The following is a 13,215-nucleotide window of genomic DNA, read 5'->3' as shown; positions in this document are numbered from 1 at the left end:
GGAGGAGGATGTGGGAGAAGGGGTGGGTTAGGGCGGCTGGGATTATGGATAGTGAGGAGGGGATGGGGGCGAGTGATCATGTGCCTGTTTGGGTGGATGTTGAGATGAAGGAGGGGAATGGAGACCGAATGGCATCAAAAGAGAAAGAGAAGGATGCCGTAAAAACATCTTCTTCCTGAGTTACAAGCTTTCTCCAATCTCCACACCGACATCCAGACATACCCATAACCCACATCCTCCTACTCCGCCTCCCCAGTATCCGCCACAAAAAACGGACTCGTCCCCATCCCATTAAACGCATTAACCTCCCACAACTCAGTCGTCCCACGCAGCACCTCATACCGATTATAATCCCCACACCCACTCCCCGTATTAACACACTCCGTCGTAATCCGACCCGCAATGCGCTCACCCACCTCCTGCCCCTCAAACCACGCACCATGCAAGAAACCAAAGTACTCCGCACTCATCGCCTCGCCCGCAAAATACAGCCTACCTACATTCGCGCGAAGGTTTTGGTGCATTTCGAGTGTCGTTCCAGCAGGCCAGTTGGAGTAGGAACCGTAGGACCAGGGTGTTTGGGTCCAGCGCGGGTAGGTAAACGCAATAGGTTCCGGAACCGTGATGTTAGGAAACATTTTGCGGAGAACAGCCATACCCTCCGCTTTCGTCGTCTCATCGTCCTGCGCTTCCACACGGTATGACTGTTCGTCTACAAGCGTGGCGAAGAGGATGTTGGAACCGGGCAGGAACCCTTCTGTCGATAGACTCTGCCAGACGGTGTAGTATCCGCGCGTTGTGGGATCGGCGTAGAGGAAGAATTGCTTGTCGGTTGGCCAAAAGGTTTCGTTGAATTGGAAGAAGAGTTTTGTGTAGGTTCCGAAGGAGAAGGTGGCGATGGCGGATTGCTTCCAGTCAGGGAGGGTGGGCGAGAAGGTTATGGCGTCGTTTTGGAGGACGCCGAGGGAGACGGTGGAGATGGCGTAGTCGGCTTCGATGCAGGTGTTGTCTGAATTGAGGATGTGGACGCCAGTGTCGGAGTAGGTTATGTTTGTTACGATGGTGTTGATGAGGAGGCGGGGATCGGCGGGTTTGAGGAATTTGGAGGCTTGGTGCTTGAGCCAGGTGTTGAAGCCGCGTTGGTCGGTGCAGACTGTAAGAATATGTATTAGTACTTTGCTTATACTCTTATAAGAAGGCACGTACAGTTGCTGACCTCGGAGAAGCCATAGTAGGTCAGATTGTATCCCGTAATGCCATAGACGAAGCTTGATTCCTCAGGTGTCTGAAAAGCTTGCGTATTAGCATGTCTCACAAATGATTGTTTCAGCTAGCTTACCTGAGCCGTTTCCCAATCCCAAAGATAGTACTCCACAGCCTTGCGCGCCGGGTCGCCCTTTGGTCTCCACCCGCTTTGCCAAAGACCTGCACGGAAGCTCCTGTCTTGCAAGTTCTCAGAGAGTAGCGTTCCAGCACTTTGCTCGAAAACACTCCAGTACTCTTCAAACTCATCCAGTAAATTCGTGAAGTCAACAGCGCCCGTCTCATTGTAGGTGGCGACGGAGAAGGAGTCGGAATTTGGGCTGGAAAGGTTGACTTGTTTTGAGAAAGTCCAGACAGGGTTTTCTGGACCGTCTACTGTATTTTCACCCAGACCAGAGATCCAGTTTGCGCCGAGCTCGACGGTATAAGGGTCGCCGTTGGAGTCGGAACCGAACTTTGTGTTTCGCATGCGGCCGCCGATGTGGTCTTGGTACTCGAGAATCAGGAAGTCGGTAACTGATTGATTGGCAAGCGCTTGCTACAATCCATTAGTAGCTGGACTAGACATAATCGTTGAGCGTCCGAAGTGTATTGAATTAGATGAATTTGCCTTGCATTCATCTTGGAGAGACTCTCAATGTGGACTCACAGCTGCTGTGATACCGGCAACTCCGCCACCGCTACAAAATTTTAGCCAACTCTGATCTGTGTTCTTGAAGACGAAACTTACATGATGGCGACAGTGGTCTTCCTACATGTGCTGTTGTTGGCCCGTCCATGGATTGCCGGCGCAGCGAATGTCAGTGGTACAAGACCAGTGGTCAACAACAACGTATCCGCCAACCTCATGATGAATCTACTTCGAGAGATAGTTGTGAAGAATGTAAGCCTTGCTGGAATCTGATGCTCATCGGCAGATACTTAAAGCTTGACCTAGGAATGCATGCTTGAATGCATATCTAAAGTATCATCCACTTTAGTTCCGCCTACGTTCCTTCCCCCGCATTAGTCCCACGGCAATGGCCGGGGATGGCGGTAGCAATCGAGGTACAGTAATAGCGGTTAGTCGCATCTTACCTATCACAGATAAGCATGGGTTCATGGTTTCGTGACATGGGTTCGTGATCCGGTGTTCATGTGTCGCAACGCAGATCTTAGACCTGCCTAATATGGATCAAAACTCATGGAAACCTGGAAGTAGAGTAGCAGTAGAATGACGGCTAAGTGAAAACACAGTCAGGATGAGTATGCAGCTTGATTGAAAGAGCATGGTGTGGAAGGTAGTAGGAAGGCCGATGTAGACCGGGGGTTACTGGCGGGAGCCGAAGATGATAAGAGCGCCGCGTGTACCTGCTGCATGCGCGAGGTGACGTCGCCATAGATGGCATGTGCTCATCGGCGTGACCGTAGTGCTCTTGCTGTCATTTTCGTTCGAGGTTGTTGTTGAATGCGAGATGATGCTGTCATGGAACTGCGGTGTCGCGTCCATGTTAGCTGGGCGAGGCTGACCCGCAGGAACACCGCGTGAACCCAAGGAAGCTATGACCACAGAGGTCTGCTCCCACACCTCCACGACCATCGCGCGATTTCGACGCGCCCACGGGTATGCGCGCGACAAGTTGAGTCTAACCGAGAAATACTGAAGAGTTTGAATGCATCCCATTACGCGAGCTGTCCAAGACACGGGAAAGGCGCAAGGTTTTCGGGACGGCACGATAGCGGGGTTTTTGGTCATGTCATCTTTCGCTCGTCGCCTTTCGCTTCCAAGATCACTACCGTTTCTCGCAGCTTCCATTGACACTCAATTCCTCTCCTGATCTTTGCTTCGCATCCCTACTATCGCGTCATGGTCTCTTCAAACGTACGGCAACACAGCCAGGATGCAGCCGAGTAGCAGAATGCCCGATCAAGGTAACGTCATATAGCTGAACGCATGAGACCGGTGTTCGCTCGCCAGCATCTTTGCTAGCAGCGATCTGAGATATACGGTCTGAACTTGATCAGGTTAAAGCCTGCGAAAGGACTCATGCTTTGCTCCCGCGCCGCGAGGCTGCTACTAATGGCTTTAGGTCGCCGTCATGCACCCGATCACGAACCCGCCCAATGAAAAGAAGTCGATATTTGCCCCGAACGCGAGAAACGAACCCGAACTACCTGTTAGCGCACACGATACCGAGAATGGAGGAGTGGGACACCAGAGCAGATGGCAGGACATGTGGAAGGCGTTTGAGAGGCAGCTCGTCGCATACAACCTCGAGGCCCGCGGCATTGAGCGTGTCGAGCCGGAGGAGCGTCAGGACTTGCGCCTGCTTGGATACTCTCAGGTAGCCATCATGTGGTTCAGCGTCAACCTCGCAGCGAACAACATTACCCTGGGCATGCTCGGTCCCGCCGTCTTCGCCCTGGGTTTCCTCGACTCCTGCATGCTGGCCGTCTTCGGCGCATTCGTTGGCTGCCTTGTCGTCGCATACATTGCAACCTTTGGCCCGAAGAGCGGCAATCGGACTATGATCTTCTCGCGATACATCACGGGCTGGTGGCCGTCCAAAGTCGTCGTCCTGCTCAACATCATCGTTCTGCTTGGGTACGGAATGATCGACTGCGTAGTCGCTGGACAGATTCTGTCAGCTGTTTCGGGCAACTCCATGTCCGTGGTAGTCGGCATCATCGTTGTAGCCATCATTGCGTGGGCCATCACCACCTTTGGCTACCAGATCTTCCACTACTACGAGCGATGGGCCTGGCTACCGCAGCTTATCGTTCTCTGCATACTAGCTGGAGTCGCCGGTCCGCAATTCAATATTTCCTCCGAGTCCCACGGCGACGAAGACCCAGATACCATAGTCGGGAATCGCATCAGCTTCTTCGGTTTGACACTCGCTGCGGCTATCACCTATGGCGGCGGAGCAGCAGACTATTTCGTCTACTATCCAGAACACGCATCTTCGTTCAAGATCTTCGGCATGACCATGCTCGGTCTGATGTGTAGCTTCACGTTCGCCTTCGTCTTGGGCATCGGTCTGGCATGCGGCATGCTTACCAACACGGACTGGGAAGCGGCATATGGCGTTTCCCAAGGCGCTCTGATAGTCGAAGCATACAAACCGCTAGGCGCTTTCGGCTCGTTCTGCGGCGTGGTAGTAGCTTTGGGTCTTGTCGCTAATCTCATCGTCCCTACATACTCTTCCGGAATCGATGCCCAGATCCTAGGCCGCTATGCAAGTGTTGTACCGAGAGTCATCTGGAATACTGTTGGCGTAGTCATCTACACAGTCTGCGCACTAGCAGGGCGTGCCCATCTCGCCGAGATCTTCACCAACTTCCTTGCTCTCATGGGCTACTGGGTCTCTGTCTGGATCGCCATTACGCTTGAAGAGCATTTGATCTTCCGACGCAAGACTGGCTTCAACTGGCAAGTCTGGAACCAGAAGAAGAAGCTTCCGCTGGGCATAGCCGCCTTCACGTCGTTTGTGATCGGCTGGATTGGTGCCATCATGTGCATGGCCCAGGTTTGGTATATTGGACCAATCGCTAAGCGGGTTGGGACTTATGGAGCTGATGTATGTGCATGTGAGAGTCAGAGCTACACAAAGCTAACTTATCCAGATGGGCAACTACGTCGGTTTCGCATGGGCTGCAGTTGTCTATCCGCCTCTGCGAGCCTGGGAGCTCAAGCGTTACGGCCGATGATCAAGACCTTTCACCGCTCAGAGCGAAATCTGCTTGGAGACATCGGTGTAGCGACTGAATCATGCAGCAAGAAGTCGATGGCGCTCTGAGTCTTCCTATCGCACATGTCAAGTACAGCATGTCTTTTTCACCCGTTTCTCCTCTTTGTTTCATCATTGAACGTGCGTTGAGATAAGGTCAAGAATAATACAGGAGCTTGTTTGAAAAGAGATGGCCTGAGAGTATTGTAGGTGTGCGCATTGGCGAGGTGATGTTTTTATTGCGTGCGGTGTGCGCCTCGAGACTACTTGTATGTGAGACATCTTCACCCACTGTCACTTGTCGTTGTCTGGTGGGCATTTACCGACCATGTCAATGCATAATTAGGATGATGTCATCGCCTCTTGCGCGCTTTCAGACCAGAAAGAGCACACCAGACACGCATATTTTCTTCTTGGTTCCATACACGGAGCCCTGGCACAAATGTATCGGCTTCCCTATCCGCCAGTGACATTTGTAGCATGACAACAGCGTCTGACTTGGTGGTAATTCTGCCCGCGGGCATACATTCACGTGGGTATCAAAGGTTATCCATCTCATATTGTCGTCGTAGGAATCCTTAGTCACTTCATGTAGGGATCTTCAGTCACCTCGCATGTTCTTCTGTTCTTCCCGTTTTTCGAGCCCAGTTTGCTATCTTGCGCACGGGCCTGGCAACGTGTTGTTGTTGTGGAAGTCACGGTGACTGCCTGTTGCGCTCGTCTCTGGCTTGGCGTTGTTGTGACTGCTGTCTCTCACCTCACCTCCCCACAATCAAAACAAAATCCTCCACAACGACGGACAGCTCTTCTGTCTTTCCCCATCCTTTCCCATTCCCAACCACCACCACCGACCACTGGCAACATGTCGCGCAACCTCATCGACCTCAGTGACGAGGACACCTCCTCTCAGAACACCACTGGCATCAACGGCATTCGCCGTACCAACGGTCTCGTCGGCCGCATGTCTCTCTCGGAGAACCGCGCAAGGTCGCCTCCACGCAACCACTTCGCAGGTCTCGATGTCCTCATGAGACAGAGGCAGTCTTCTACACCAGTCCCTTCACCAGCTCCGCGCCCGGTGTCGCTGCCAACCGTGTCCAACGGTGAGTGACCAAATCCATCTTTACATCACTAAGTGACTGACTGACCACATCTAGTCCCTCGCTTTGCTACACGTCTCTCTTCAAGTTCGGAGATGTTCTCCCCACTGGCGCAGCCGTACAGGGCCCCAGAGTCTGTGGCGTCTTTCCTGCAAGAGCAGCAAGAGCCCTTGACCTCCGCTCTTAGGTCTGATCAGCCGATCCCCGAGTACATCCCTGAGAACAGGATGGAGTTCAGGAGCATGATTGATACTATCAATGACTACAACAAGGCCACTGACAGCGAGTCCGATCATCGTTCTGGTCGCAGCTCCTGGTCGCCGCCCGTCCCCGTCCCTCAAATCGAGTTATCCGTGCCTGCTGCATCTGATACACCCCCGACCCCAGCAGACTCCGTTGTGGATGCCATTCCTGATTTCGGATCCGACCAACCAACGATGGTGTGGATGACTGAGCAGGAGGAGCTGACCGTGCTAGAGGACCGGTTGGCAGCCGTCCAGGAAGCCGTCGCCAGGCTGGAGCGCGAGAACACTGAGGCCAATAGGAAGCTAGGACTTCTCGGATACCAGCTCGAGTCCACCGAGAACCAGAATGCCGCAATGTCTCGCGCTATGTCTGAGAAGGACGCCATGATCAAGAAGCAGGATCTCGGAATGAAGAAGCAGGGCGCTGATATCAAGGCCAAGGACGCTCAGCTGGTAAGGAAAGAAGTTGTGATCGCGAAACATGTTGCTGAGATCAAGAAGAATGTTCGACAGTTAGGTGCTCGCAATGCGTTGATCAACAAGGCAAACCCCGGAAGTAAGTTCGAACACCATACTGTATTAAGAGGGCCTAAGCTAACTCACCCTAGATGACAGGGTCGGTGTACATGGCGTCAGGATGGCTGCTAAGGATGCTGAGTTGGCCGCGAAGGACGCCGAGTTGGCCGCCAAAGATGCCGAGTTGGCAGCGCTCAAGCAGACCTTCGAGGCTCAAGGCCGTAAGATGGAGACTACCCGCTCAACCGTCAAGGAGCAAAAGGCCCTCCTCATCAAGGAGCAGCAGGAGGCAGTCGACCGTCAGCGGATCATCGACTATCACCGCACACAAAATCAGGCCTTGGCTGACGCTGCGACTGCACGCGAGAAGACCATAGCTGATCTGCGACAAGAGCTTGTCGTCCGAAAGTTTGAGCTGACCGACGCCCAAGAGCAACGTGGAAACCGCGGCGCCATCGAGGACATCAAGGGCAAGCTTCGTGAGATGACCACTCTTTCCGATCGCCAGCGAGCCCAGCTCAAGGACGCCAAGGACGAACTCAAGTTCAAGGACGCCCGCATCATGGACCTCAGCAACAACGGCGAGCGTCTCCGTGGTGCCATCCATGTCGTCCCGCCGCGCAATGTCAAGCTTCCTGAGACCGTCGTATCATGCACGGAGTGTTACGCCATGGACCGGCGATGCGACAGCGGTACCAAGTGTCGCCCCTGTATGGAGAACAACACTGAGTGCCTGCGCTTCATGTGCTCATTGAAGTACAAGAACGGCAACTGCCCTCTGGTCCCCTGCCCCCTCACCCACGACGGTCAGGGTTACCTCATGTTGCCGCGACCTCGTCCTGAATGGTGAAAAGCTCAACACGGTGAGCGAGGAAACGATTGACGGACTCTCATGAGATTTGGTGCGTATTTCTCTGGCGTCGGCGTCGGAGTTGGCATCTGTGTGTTTGAGCAATCCTGTGAGCAGCCGAGTGCTGTCAGTTTTCTGACCGAATAGCACGATTAGGTAGAGCCTCAATAAGGAAAAAGTCTTCAAGATGAAGCATTCATGAACCTCTATTCGAATTTGACCGTGATGACCAGGTTGTACATCGCGTTGTTGTGACGTCATTTGTTCGCCTTGCTAATACTAGCACGTCGGGGCGGAAGGCAAGCGCGAAGGATGCCGCTCGTACATGATCACCATGCGCATCTCGGGCTCAGAATTCTCCTTCAATTATAACGACGAGCTATTCAGAGTGCTGATCAGAGGCGTGCAGTACAGTCCGCCTCGTGCCGGGGTCTGCGTTGTGGCGTGTCGCAGACATCTGAAACCGCGTGCGGCGCTGCACCGGGCGTCTTCACAGTCAGCATGGCATCGCGGCTGCTGCCTTCCTGGTTGTGCCTGCCGTCTGCGGATCTTTTAGTTTGATCCTATTTCTTCCTTTACTGCCTCTCTCTAAACAATTCACAACAGCACGCAATCATGGAAGAGATGGCAATGAAGGCGGATTCGAGCGGGCGTGAAGTATGGGTGGTTAGTATTGTTGCCGTAGATGTTCGCTTTATCAATTCTAATAAGCACATAGGCTCCCGAAGAGGACTCAGGTCCCTTAACTCGACAGCGTTCACTCTGGAGAGTACCGCAACTAGGGCTGCTCGTATTCGCGATAGTATTGCTGTATTGGAATGCGTGCCCTCCCAGCCACACGACGACTTCTGGCCGATCTTTATACGACACCACACCGGCCACCATCGACTACGCCAGATGTGAATCGATAGTCTCTTCTGAAGCGCGCACGTTCGGCTTCAACATCTCAGACAGCGACGGAGCGGAAACCCATTGGCGTCTATCCGACTCATCCAATTCCACCGGTCGTCTCTCTGGTATAATTCACGTCCAGAGAGGCGACGTCGGCCAGACCTCAGATATCGAAGTTCGGCTCGAAATCAATTCCAGCTCTACTGCAGACTACAAGAATGTTGTTTACAACCGAACTGCAACGGGCCTCAGCCTGGACTACCTTCCATCCGACAACGACGAAGACATTTGTACAGAGATCAAAGTTATGATATACTTCCGTCCAGAATCACCCGTTCGTCTATTGGATGTGCTCGAGATCAGGTCCGAGACATTCGATCTATGGGTCCACGACTGGGCCTGGCAGATCAACAACCTCATCACACATACTTCGCACGGCGAGTACACATACGAAGGCGGCAAAGGCCCGGACCCGTTGCATCCAGACAACATCGATTCCAGCTCAACAACAGGAGTCATATGGGGATGGTACGGCTGCGAAGGTAGATTCAAGATACACAGCAAAAGCGGGCAGATCGATCTAATGCTGGTACCGCGGTATACATTCATTGGAAAACCCATGCGACCTGAAGAAATCGTGGTGTATACAATCAGCGGAGACATCAACGTCGCTGCGCTCTGGGAATATTGGCCACAACAGCCTTTTACACATTACACGGAAATTCACTCGGCTTACGGCAATGTAGTCGCGGAGATACCACATGGCTCGTACACTACTCTCGCGAGTATCAGCGGCAACGTAAAAGCGTATCTACGACCCTTTGCTGCCGTAAGCCCGGATGATGAAAGCACGATTAAGACGACTACATTGTATGGCAATACGGTTTTACATCTGGATAATGCGGACCGAGAGCTCTTGGATGAGTTGTACGATCCCCTTCTCAGTACGAAGAGTGACCACTACGTCGGCACTGGTGATTTGTACCTGCGGTACCCGTTTAGTTGGTTCGGGAAAATGAAAGCGTATGGGAAAAAGGGCTCGATCAAGCTTGGGGGAAGTGCCCTAGATGAGGTGGAGGAAGGTGATAGGTTCGTTAAGGCTGTCAGAGGGAGAGGCGCAGGTAGTCGCATGGAAGCGGTTGTTCATATGAGGGGGATGATGGATGTCACACTGGGTATTTGGGACACAGATGAGTGAGTAGTATATTTGGTCGTTACACTGTTATCATTGCGAGTGCGTACGACCTTCTATGGATACATCAATCATGTGTTATTGCTGTCGATCAACAGTCATGGGTGATCCCAACAGACTGCTATACATATTTTGCAAGGCCAAACAACAACGCGCCAAAACCTCGCTGAGCTCTGGGCATCCATCCCGATCAGCAGAACTGACATGAAGGTTTCGCATTGGGGTCAGGCCTACTAAGTAGATATTTTGGTGCGTCTCCACAGCCTCTCACGCAGGATCGACTGTCTGCCTCATGACTGAGGTATTTCTAATCGATACTGCTACCGCCCTGTCGCTTCTCCGCCTTGCTGCTTACGATTCTGACTGGAAAGCGAGGCTTTGTCGACCCCAGGTTTCACGATGGTTCAACCGAAGCGCCGGGGCGTTATTGGCCCCATGCAGCGTAACTGCGCGCGCAGGCGGTTGATGGTGACGTTCGGACGGACATCCATCTTGGCTTCTGTCATGATTTCGAATCGGATCAGCAGCTCGTCATTCTGGGAGTTGGTTTGTTGGATGATTCGTAGGGGTTAGGGCCATCGCAGCTTGTACGATGATGGAAATATCCTAACCGAGCATTGGAACTTTCGTGAACGACGTCTTTAGACCCCAAAAGTACGCCCTGAGAGTCCCTGATGTCAGCTCCGTGCCGCTTCGTGAAGGTGGGTTCGAGATTGACAGTCTGCTCAGACGGTCTCATACATGCTCACTGCTGACGGTAGACCCTTGAAGACATGCTCATGGTGAAAAAGTATAAGAAGATCGTAGAGAGAGGATAATGAAGACACCGAACCAGCTCCTCTCCTCATCTCCCCTTCTACACAGGTTCCTCGTCAACAAGAATTTGAACCAACGAACCAGCATGTTTACGTATCAGAATTCTCTCGCCCTTGGGTCAGTACTCCTGGCACAGACGGCGTTGGGTTATCCCCAGGGCGCGGTCCTCAATCCCACATTGATCACCAGAGACAATGAGTTCATCTTTTCCGCCATCGGAGATTCCTGGGGAGTACGTACTTTTACCCCAAAGCCACACATTGACTAAGCCAAGACAGAGCGGAGTCCAATGGAGCGACAAAACCGCATATGACGGAAACGAAGATGGATGCATGCGCTTCAAGTACGCCTGGTCGACCATCGTCAACGACAGATACAAAGACTGGACACCAAACCCAGACCAAGGTTCCCTGTTCGAGTTCAGAGCCTGTTCCGGCGCCCATCTGGGACAAAACATTCACGACCAGATGGACAAGTTGACTCGACCCAAAATGACACTCCTGGAAGCCGGCGGAAACAATGCCGATTTCTACCCCATGGCCGACAGCTGCCTCTTCCACTCGAACAGGAGCATTGACTATGGCACGAAATACGAAGACGACAATGCTGATGATCCGACGGGACTGTGTAGGAAGGAGATCAAGCTAGTACGAGGAAGAGTCGGAGGAGGTCTTAAGCAGGCCGTTATGGATACTATCGATATTTGGAGGGCACACCCCGCTGTCAGCGGCAACGACGCGACTCTCTTCATGCTAGGGTATGCGCGTTTCTTCGCTCTCGACGACGCGTGCAATGACTGGGATTTTGGCGTACAGTACCAAAAGCAAAAAGAGACACAGACAGTCAAAAAGGAGATGCGACAAGACTTCAACGATCTAGTAAGTTCCCCTCCCATCTCACCCCATCAACATCCCACCTTCAAAAACCCGCTAACATCACCGCCTCAGGTCGACGCCGTGAACCTCGCCATCCGCTCCTCGGTAGAACAATACAACGACCCGAAGATCCAATACATCGACATCAACCCCGCCCTCGAAGGCCACCGCTTCTGCGAACCAGGCCACAGCTGGTGGTCGCAGTTCAACTACGGGAACAAAGTGCACATCTATAACAACCCCGCCCGCGCTTTTATAACCATCCACGACGGCGACCAAGCTACTACGTACGAGTCTAGCGACGACCTTGGCGTCTCTGACCCACCCGAGGATATCGTCGAGAAATTACGTGGATACCCCGAGGGCGAAGCCGTGCAGCAGGATCAATACACCATCCTTACCTTCCGCGACCCTGCGAATCCAAGTCTATGGATGGAGTGGAAGGTTGAGCCGCAGCCTCTAGATGGTGGGAGTGGGAGTAAAGATGGGCGTATCGCCAGGACGTTGCATCCCACGCAGGATGGGCATAAAGAGATGGGCGATTTAATTGTAGAGGCGCTCAAGAAGAATTATAGACCTGATGAGTCGGCTCCTGAGCCGCCGACGAACCCATCGAAGCCGACACAGCCGCCGCAGCCGGAGACTACGGTGCCCGGATTCAACTGTCCGACCGGGTGTACTTGTAATTCTGGGGTTCCGCTTTGTTTCTAGGGTACTAGTTTGAGGAAGATAGGCGTGGCGGTTGAGAAGTCGCGGGCTGATTAGCTTTTGGCGTTGAGATGTGAGGGCGTTTCTTTCGGGATAGTTTCGAGAAACAAGGCTGGATCATCGGACGTAGCGCGTCTACATCGCCTTGATAGTGCTTCTGTCAGCTTCTTGGCCTGATGGACTACTGAGAATGGACTAGTGTTTGGAATCTCGACCTTCCAAGGTTCCATGGAGTTTGGAGTCATATTTGCCTTGGTATTGGTAATGTTATCGCATACTGTTGTGCATGCTGGTACGGACGTTTTTCTACTCCCGCCATACCTACATATTGCGCTCAAATTGTCAGAGCTGATATATAAGCGCGAAGGGCGTGACGCTCCCGTGACAGGAAATGCATGCGCGGTAAAAATGGTGTGCTAATGTGAGACCTGACCGGTCGGAGCTAGGATCGATCGGCCCTCATGTCAATGGTCTGAAATCTTTGGGAATAATTTATCTGCTGGGTTCCTAACCAGTCAAGACGTCACAGTCGGTTCGCCGTGCATTATATAAGCAGTAACACAGACGAGGCTGCTCGAGGCTTGGTGGTGGTCCTGGAACTCGGCTCCGCGTGCACTGCCATTGGCCCCCAACGACCGTTCACCTTAGGGCGAGGCAGACATGATTGTGATACGAGTCACAAGTCTGGTCCTGAGACCAATCCTGGAGTGTCGCGAAGCTCTCTATTTATGGCTGAGATAAGCCCATGATCCCTGGCATTGTGGTCGATCTGGGCGTTGGTGCTCCCAGAGAAATGGATGTCGGAACCCGCCGTGGCAGAGACGTGTGAGCAATAGGAAGGGCGCGGCATTGAACGTCGCGGCACAAAGGCGATTAGTCAAGAGAGATGATGAGAGAGCTAGAGTCACGAGTGTGCTGAGACTGAGGATGATGATGCAGTTGTTGGTGGGTTTGCAGAGTAGCGGCGGGAATTGGGTGGGCGGCCGTGGCGGCCACGGCCAGGAACCAGCCCGGTGTTGTGGACCTCCAGGGCTGAAGCGGGGCACCAT

The 13,215-nt window shown here is 53.0% G+C and overlaps 5 protein-coding genes across 5 annotated transcripts; 4 read left to right on the top strand and 1 right to left on the bottom strand.

Annotated features, from left to right (window-relative positions):
- Nucleotides 1-239: 239 nt before the first annotated feature.
- Nucleotides 240-2,112, bottom strand: J4E88_007286 (uncharacterized protein; the record flags this gene model as incomplete). Its single annotated transcript, XM_049400906.1, has 5 exons — nucleotides 240-1,153; nucleotides 1,207-1,285; nucleotides 1,340-1,801; nucleotides 1,913-1,943; nucleotides 1,994-2,112. The coding sequence occupies 5 exons, from the start codon at nucleotides 2,110-2,112 to the stop codon at nucleotides 240-242; spliced, it is 1,605 nt and encodes a 534-aa protein (XP_049253218.1).
- Nucleotides 2,113-3,341: 1,229 nt separating this feature from the next.
- Nucleotides 3,342-4,953, top strand: J4E88_007285 (uncharacterized protein; the record flags this gene model as incomplete). The annotated part of the gene is made up of 2 exons (XM_049400905.1): nucleotides 3,342-4,823; nucleotides 4,870-4,953. 2 exons carry the CDS (start codon nucleotides 3,342-3,344, stop codon nucleotides 4,951-4,953), a joined length of 1,566 nt encoding a protein of 521 aa, XP_049253217.1.
- An 882-nt stretch (nucleotides 4,954-5,835) lies between these two features.
- J4E88_007284 (uncharacterized protein) lies at nucleotides 5,836-7,684 on the top strand (the record flags this gene model as incomplete). Its single annotated transcript, XM_049400904.1, has 3 exons — nucleotides 5,836-6,076; nucleotides 6,131-6,874; nucleotides 6,927-7,684. The coding sequence occupies 3 exons, from the start codon at nucleotides 5,836-5,838 to the stop codon at nucleotides 7,682-7,684; spliced, it is 1,743 nt and encodes a 580-aa protein (XP_049253216.1).
- Nucleotides 7,685-8,299: 615 nt separating this feature from the next.
- J4E88_007283 (uncharacterized protein) lies at nucleotides 8,300-9,773 on the top strand (the record flags this gene model as incomplete). Its single annotated transcript, XM_049400903.1, has 2 exons — nucleotides 8,300-8,350; nucleotides 8,403-9,773. 2 exons carry the CDS (start codon nucleotides 8,300-8,302, stop codon nucleotides 9,771-9,773), a joined length of 1,422 nt encoding a protein of 473 aa, XP_049253215.1.
- Nucleotides 9,774-10,668: 895 nt separating this feature from the next.
- Nucleotides 10,669-12,169, top strand: J4E88_007282 (uncharacterized protein; the record flags this gene model as incomplete). The annotated part of the gene is made up of 3 exons (XM_049400902.1): nucleotides 10,669-10,676; nucleotides 10,858-11,461; nucleotides 11,531-12,169. 3 exons carry the CDS (start codon nucleotides 10,669-10,671, stop codon nucleotides 12,167-12,169), a joined length of 1,251 nt encoding a protein of 416 aa, XP_049253214.1.
- Between the last annotated feature and the right edge of the window lie 1,046 nt (nucleotides 12,170-13,215).

Source organism: Alternaria novae-zelandiae, assembly GCF_023758075.1.
Source record: "Alternaria novae-zelandiae strain BMP 2774 chromosome Unknown scaffold_15, whole genome shotgun sequence".
In the NCBI taxonomy this organism is placed as follows: domain Eukaryota; kingdom Fungi; phylum Ascomycota; class Dothideomycetes; order Pleosporales; family Pleosporaceae; genus Alternaria; species Alternaria novae-zelandiae.
This window is presented reverse-complemented; position numbering and strand designations above follow the sequence as displayed.